Raw genomic sequence first — 7669 nt, forward strand, 5'->3', positions numbered from 1 at the left:
GCTACGGGGGATAAATTCCCAGAAGGAAAAGTGGGACGTGCACAGACGGTTCTGGATAAACCGTCCTCGGGGTCCTGCTGTGAGGTCCACCTCACAAGCTGTGTATGGCTGCCCATTTTTGCACACACTCACCACCGGTTTTATAAACTTCTTCTCCTCTGACTATCTGAGATCAAAGTGGTACGTTACTACAGGTTTCTTACTGTGCAGTCGCTCAGTCCTGTCCAGCCCCACGGACTGCAGCATGCCAGGCTTCCTGTCCTTCACTATCTCCTGGAGTTTGCTCAAACTCGTGTCTGTTGAATCGACAACGCCATCCAACCATCTCATCCGTCATCCCTTCTCCTCCTGCCTTCAGACTTTCCCAGCATCAGGGTTTAATTTACAATTATTTTGATGCAGGGTTGAAAAATTTTAATCTAGAAATATCTGACACTCTTTTTCTGTGAACTGTTTGCTCATTTCTGTCATCCATTTTTCTATTTTTTTTTTTTCATCCCGTCAATATGTATTGAGTAGCAACTGTGTGCCCAATGCTGGGAATACGGTGGTGAAGAAGACGGCCAGCCAGCCAACCACATCTGTAATTTTAACATTACTACCGTAATCAGTGCTCTGAGATCGGTCATGCTAAGACATTTAACAGCAAGTCTTGACCCACATTAAGACCTTATTCTATCTGATTATTGGTCTATATTATTAAGACCTACTTACCACATTTTTAACAATTCCTGTATGGACAGGAAATATTTTCCCCAGGATGTTGTGTTTTGACTACTTACCATGTAATTTTTCTTGCAAAAACACGTTGTATTTGTGGGGTTTAACTTTTGTGTAATTTGTAGGAAAGATTTTTTTACCTCTGAGGTCATTAAAAAAAAAAAACTGAAATGTTCAGAATGTTACTCTCTGAAAAGTTTCTGAGCTGTGCAAAACTGTAAGTTGTAAGATAGGGCTCCGTGTTTTTAAAACAATTTATCCTACTGAAGTATAACTGACTTACTCTGTCGTGTTTGTTTCTGCTATACAGCGGAGTGACTCAGTTACACACGTACATATGTTCTCTTCCGTTTGCTTTATCACAGGGTATTGAGTATAGCCTCCTGTGCAAGAGTACCCATCCCACTTGCTAACCCACAAGCCCCCACGACACCCCCCACGCCCTCTGCTCAGCAGCCACACCTGTTCTCCACCCCGCAACCTGTCTGTTTGCAGATCCGTTCATTTGCGTCATGTTTTAGATTCCACACGTGAGTGGCGTCATCTGGCATGTCTGTGACTCACGTCACGTACCTTGATACCCTCTAGGTCGTTCCATGTTGCTGTAAATGGCGTTCTTTCGCTTTTATATGGCTGAGTAGTATTCCGTTGTATGAATATACTGCATCTTCACACATCCATCTGTTGATGGGCATGCAGCTTCTTTCCACGGCTTGGTTAGTGTAGATGGTGCTGCAGTCAACACTGGGGTGCATTCCCTTTTGAACGACAGCTTTCTCCAGGTACGTGCCCAGAGTGAGCTCGCTGGGCCACTGAGGAACCGCCTCACTGCTTTTCACCGTGGCTGCACCGACTGGCCTTCCCACCCCCGTGCGGGAGGGCTCCCTTTTCTCCACACCTTCTCCAACGTTGGCTACTTGCAGACTTCTTAGTGACGGCCATTTGGACCAGTGTGAGGTGCTCACTCACTGTGGTTTAGATTTGCATTTCTCTAACAATTAGTGATGCTGTGCGTCTTTCCACATGCCTGTTGGCCATCTGTGTCTTTTCTGGAGAAATGTCTACCCAGGTCTTCTGCCCACGTTTGGATTTTTAAACCCGAGCTGCATGAGCTGTTTGTGCATGTTGGAGATTAAGCCCTCGGTGGCTGTGTTGTCTGTGCGTGTTTCCTCCCAGTCCACACACTGTCTTTTCATCTGTGCATGGTTTCCTTTGAGGTGTGAGTTTGATTAGATCTCATTTGCTTGTTATCTTTTTTGGTTTATCAAGCTGGGCCTTAGTACAGACATGGGGGCTCGCCTACGGTGCTCTTACTGTGCGAGGCCCTGACGTTCTGTCCATTCTTCCTGAGCAATGACACCAGGAAGATGACGGCCAGGTGGATGTACACAAGCTCGACATCTGTCATCTTCACTTGGCTGACAGCCACTGCCAGACACGGCACCTTCTTCATCTGGAAATTGATCGTGAACTCCACTTCATCAACTTTGGCCACCACGTTTGCATTGTGGGTCAGCAAGGGAGGGAACTGGCCAGCCTTGTTCAGGCCTGGGCCCAGGATTCGTGGGATCTGCTTGATCAGAGACTCTGAAACCAAATGTTGAATGCGGAACGTGAAAGTCGCTCAGTCGTGCCCAACTCTTTGCGACTCCATGGACTATACAGTCCATAGAATCCTCCAGGCCAGAACACGGGAGTGGGTAGCCTTTCCATTCTCCAAGGGATCTTCCCAACCCAGGAAACAAATCCAGGTCTCCCACATTACAGGCGGATTCTTTATCAGCTGAGCCACAAAGGAAGCCCCCCAAAGGCCTCATGTTTCTTGGGCAGCTTCTTGTTCTTGCTGAGTTTTCTCAGCACCTCGAGGTCCACGTGGGGGTGTCCACAGCTGTGGCCGCCTCGCAGTGCTACTGTTCCCCAGGACACACACGGAGCGCCTGGGGTGGGGAGTGGACTTGAGCCTGGTGGTGCCCGAGAAGCGTCTGTCCTTCTGAGGGGCAGTTTCAGGCTGATCTGGAGCTCCCCCGTCTCCAAACACTTCTGGCTGGTTCCCGGGCAGGACTCTGGGCACCGCTTCATAGAGGGGGCAGGACTCCAGGCACCGCTTCACAGAGGGTGTCATGGGAGACCCTGTTGCTTGTGGTTCCTCACACCATGATAACTGGGAAAAACAGAGTCATTTGTTTATTTTTGCTGCTATTCCTGCTCCCTTAAGACAACGCTGGTACAGCGTAGGCCAGAGAATGCTGGCCTATGTCCTCTTCTGGGGGCTTTGTGGCTGTGTGTGTCTAAGTCTCTAAGCCATGCCGAGTTAATTTACGTGCTCAGCGTGAGGGAGTGCTCTGGCTGCACTGAGGTACATGCGCCGTCCAGCCTCTCCCGCCCACTGTTCGCAGTCTTGCACTGTCTCCAGGGAGCGTCTGTCCTGACTCTTCACGGTACCCACTGCTCTGCTACGTGTAAGTGGGTCACGACTGTAACTACAGCTTCTAAGCTTTCATTTCCAGGGGGGCTAGTCTCCTGATTAATCTTTTCCAGAACACTTCAGCCGCTCCTGTGTACTTTTCGAGAAAACTTCAGAATCAGTTTGTCTTTTGCTGAAAATTCCTGTGGTGATTCGTCATGCTTACAGGCTGAGAGAAACCTGCCATCTTTACGATACTGAGTCATCCTATCTAGGAAGTGGTGTGCATTTCTAGCTGTTTCTGTGAATTTTCTTTTAGGTCTGGCAGTAGAGTTTAAGTTTTTTCCTCCATGAAGATCTCCTGTGCTCGTGACAGTCTAGGTGCGGTGCTGCTCACACGACTTCCCTTCACACCTTCCAGAGGGAACCGCGCTACTTGGCGGCGCGCGCTGGCCGTCCCAGGCGCCTGGTCTCTGACTGACTGCGGCAGCTTTTCCCGTTGACTCTCTCGCGGATCACACCACCCTTGACTAACAGCACACTCGCCACCTCCTTTCTAATTTCTTCTTTCTCTTGTCTGACTGTGTGAGCTGGCATCGCCAGAACAAGGTTAAACTACTGTCACAGGAGCAGACATTTGTTCGGTTTTCAAATTTAATTTGAAATAAGTTTATCAAGTTTAATAAACACCCATCTATTCCTATTTAATTAAGTTTTCAATAAGAATGATATTGGATTTAATAAAAATGCCTCTTAAGCGTCTACAGAGATGACCAAATTTACTTTGATCTACTGAAAGGTAGAAGTAAAATAAGTTTCCCCAAATCGTCTGAACCATCTCGCTTTCCTGAAATAAACTTTACTTATTTATAGTGTATTAGCATTTTAACACATTGTAAGGTTCAGTTTGTTAATTTAGGATTTTACATTGACATTTGGAAATGAGATGGATCAGAAATTTACTGTATCTCTGTCACATTTTGATTGTGAAATTTCAATATAGTGTTCATTAAAAAAAAAAACTTTGCAAGTTTTCCTTCTTTTTCTAAGCACGAGAGGTATTTTCAATATTATTAGGTTGATGCAAAAATAATTGTGGTTTTGCACTACTGAAATTTGTGCCTTGATATTGGAATATATTCTAAATAAAATGTGATTATGTTATATATCATTTTACTGTCCATTTCTCACTTTATCTTTTTGTTAATGACTTATTATTTGCTATGTATTTTACATTTATTTTAGACTATGGAAACGATGTTACACACAAAGCAAATTTGAGAGATTTTCTTATTTGACTTCAAGATGGGTTATAAAACCAGTGGAGATAACTCACAACATCAACAACACATTTGACCCAGGACCTGCAAACAAACGCACGGTGCAGTAGTTTTGCAAAGGAGACGAGCACCGTGAAGAGGAGTGAAGGGGCGGCCGTCAGAAGCTGACAAGGTCAACTGAGAGCATCACTGAAGCTGACCCTATTAGAGCCACGTGAGAAGTTGTCCAAGAACCCGACTGCAACCGTTCTACGGTTGTTCAGCATTTGAAGCAAACTGGAAAGGTGAAAAAGGTCGATGAGTGGGTGCCTCATGAGCTGACCAGAAATCAAAAAATCATCGTTTCCAAGTGTTATCTTTGCTTATTCTACAAAACAACAATAAGCCATTTCTTGGCTGGGTTGTGACATGAGACAAAAGTGGGAAATGGGTTGTATACGACAACTGGCGATGACCAGTTCAGTCGGCGGACCGAGAGGAAGCTCCAAAGCACTTCCCAAAACCAAACTTGCACCCAAAAAAGGTCATGGTCACAGTTAGATGATCTGCTGCTGGTCTGAACCACTACAACTTTCTGAATTTCAGCACAACCATTCCATCTGAGGAGTACGTTCAGCACATCAATGGGATGCACTGAACACTGCGATGCCTGCAGCTGGCACTGGTCAACAGAAAAGGCCAGTTCTTCTCCGTGTCGGCACTTGACTGCACGGCGCACAAGCGATGTTACCAAGTTCTGCCTCATCCCCATATTCCCCTGACCTCTCGCCAAGTGAGCAGCACTTCTCCAGGCGCCCCGACGACACTCTGCACGGAGAACACTTCCGTGCCGGCAGGACGCAGAGGACGCTGTCCAAGTTCAGGACGCAGAAGACGCTTTCCAGGCTTGTTGGATCCCGAAGTTTGTTGGGTTTTTATGTCACAGGAATAAACTTACTTATTTCTTGTCGGCAAAAATGTAATTGTTGATTGTGACGGTTCCTATTTTTACTGATAAAGATGTGTTTGAGCCTAGTTATAAGGATTTAAAATTCACAATCCAAAACTGAAATTACATTTGTACCCACCTGATATTAGAATGATTTGTTCTTTAAACTTTGTTAGAATTTTCCCACAAAGTTGTCTCAGTCTGGTGGCTTTTGGTAGGTTACCTCTGTGACAATTGTCCTCTGTTTCTTCTATAAGATTTCATCTGTATGGATTTTCTTCAGTTTCGGTAACTTTTGTTTTCCTCAAAATAATCCATTTTCAGATTTATTTGCAGAGTTCAACAGAAGTATCTTTCACCCTTTTGGTTTATTCTTTATCTGTGATTGCTTCCCACTTCTTTCCATTTTAAATATCTGCACTTTCTCTTTTCTCTTGATTAGTTAAGCTAATAATTACCTAGTCTGTTGTTACTTGTTTTGACATGCGCATCAAAAGAAGAAAGTTGTTAAGATCAAAAGCATTAAGTCGGGTGCAAGAAACGCTTGCACCAGGGCAGAAAGCTGGCTCAGGCACCACCCTGCCTCCTCAGCAGGACTCACAGGACAGAAGCCCCAGCCTCGTCTCCCATCCGTACAGCCCTCCCCCTCCTGTGGCTCTGAGGTGGTCAGGCTCCGCACAAGCTGGGCTTCACCTGGTCCTGAGAAAGGCGGGTGGGGGCGGTGCCCAGGTAGGTTCAGGGGAAAAGGCTCCTTCAAGAGAAGCCACCCTGGGCGAGGAGTCTGGAGGCTGGTTCCGGTTGGTGCGTGCACACCTGACCCCAGGAGGGTCTCCGCAGCCCTCGGGGGACATTCAGAACAGCCCCGGGAGGAGAGCGAGCGAGCGCAGAGCGCTGCTGCACACGGTGCCCGTGCAGACGGGCGGAGGGGAGCGGGTCACCTTCGTCCACGGCCTGTTCTTCACACTCGCCCTCCGAGTCCTCACTGTGGGGAGAATGACCAACACGAAAGCCAGCCCGACCACAGAGGCCACGACAGCAGCGGGCGCCCACCGGGTCCACTGCCCGCCTGGGCCCCGCCCTGCACGCCCGGTTCTGGGAAGCGCACCGAGGGAAGAGCGGTGCTCAGACGCACGGACAGGCAGCCCTCCGCACACACCGCACGTCCAGGCACGGGGCTGGCTAGGTCAGGCACGGCGCGTTCACAGGCTGGCACCTGGACCCTCTGCAAGCTACTGCTTCAGAGGACCAGTTATTAAAGTGGACACAAGGTCAAGAACCAGGAACAAACGGAGGACGCGGACCGCACAGTGAAACAGTGACTGACTCTGAGACTGGACCGCGGGTGACCCGGCCTTCGGTATCATGCACGTTTTTTTCCTACTGAGAAAGAGAACGCTACGAAAGTGTAAAAAGAGACAGAAGAAGGCTGGACTGACTTCTCTCGCCCTGGCATCTTCAACGAAGTGGGGCCAGCTGCGTGGACACAGCAGAGCCACGGAGGCGCCTCCACGAGCCCGCCTGCAGCGCCATCAGGGAGCGGGGCTCTGAGGACCTGGGCTCAGCTTGCCCCCGTCTGCCCACGAGCCTGTGAAGGCTGGGCAGTGAGAGCTGCCCGGCGGAAGGAGAGAGGAAGAGCACCCAGAGAAGGTGCAGGGAGAGCGAGTACCCGGTGTCCAGCTGCGCTATGCAGAGAGGCGTGATTCTCCTCCGACCGTCTGCGGTCCGCGTCTCAACCTGCTTCTTCAAAAGGTTCTGGCAAAGGAGAGAAACAAACCAAAGAGACGCGTCAGTGCCTGTGAGTGGGCAAGGCCTGCAAGGACGCGAGCCCAGCTCCCCACGCGACGGCCTTTTGGACGCAACCAGTCGGAGCCCCTGGTTCAGGACGTGTGCTCGACCTCACCCTGAGGGGCAGCGGCTCCAGCAGCCCCTCGCCTCCACGTCCAGCGCCCACCTGACTGGGCCTCCAGGCAGTAAACACGTGCCGGGCCAGCCACGAACCCGCAGGCACAGGCTCCATGTGGAGTTGCCTACTGGGTGAGACCTGACCTCCTGTCTCTAAACCGTGCTTCGTAAAAACTTCCCACAGAAGGCTCATAACCGAGGGCTCCAGTCGCACCCTGTGTGCACTCCACGTGGGGCAGGGGGCGCACTGCACGAGTGCCTGGGGACGGTTTTAGCCCCCAGCTCCGTCTGTGCCCTTCCCATCCCCCTCACCTGCACCCCAGGGGAGCACAGCACCCAGGGAAAGATGCGGAGCTGACAGTCTCCGGAGGGCAGGGCCCAAGGCCCACTGCCCCGTGTCCACCCCCCTGGAAAGGCTGCGGGCAGTGTCCTCGG

At 49.7% G+C, this 7669-nt stretch overlaps 1 protein-coding gene across 1 annotated transcript in view; it reads right to left on the minus strand.

Moving 5' to 3' along the window:
- Positions 1-7669, minus strand: part of LOC104986028 (protein HIRA) — a 37082-nt gene that overhangs the window by 12068 nt on the left and 17345 nt on the right. The window contains exons 12-13 of the mRNA XM_010836441.1: positions 7483-7588; positions 6999-7227 (exon numbers count right to left, since the gene is read on the minus strand). Coding sequence (XP_010834743.1) covers positions 6999-7227; positions 7483-7588 — 335 coding nt within the window. The remainder of the gene's footprint in view (positions 1-6998; positions 7228-7482; positions 7589-7669) is intronic.

This window comes from Bison bison, unplaced genomic scaffold, assembly GCF_000754665.1.
Source record: "Bison bison bison isolate TAMUID 2011002044 unplaced genomic scaffold, Bison_UMD1.0 scf7180017845671, whole genome shotgun sequence".
Classification (NCBI taxonomy): domain Eukaryota; kingdom Metazoa; phylum Chordata; class Mammalia; order Artiodactyla; family Bovidae; genus Bison; species Bison bison.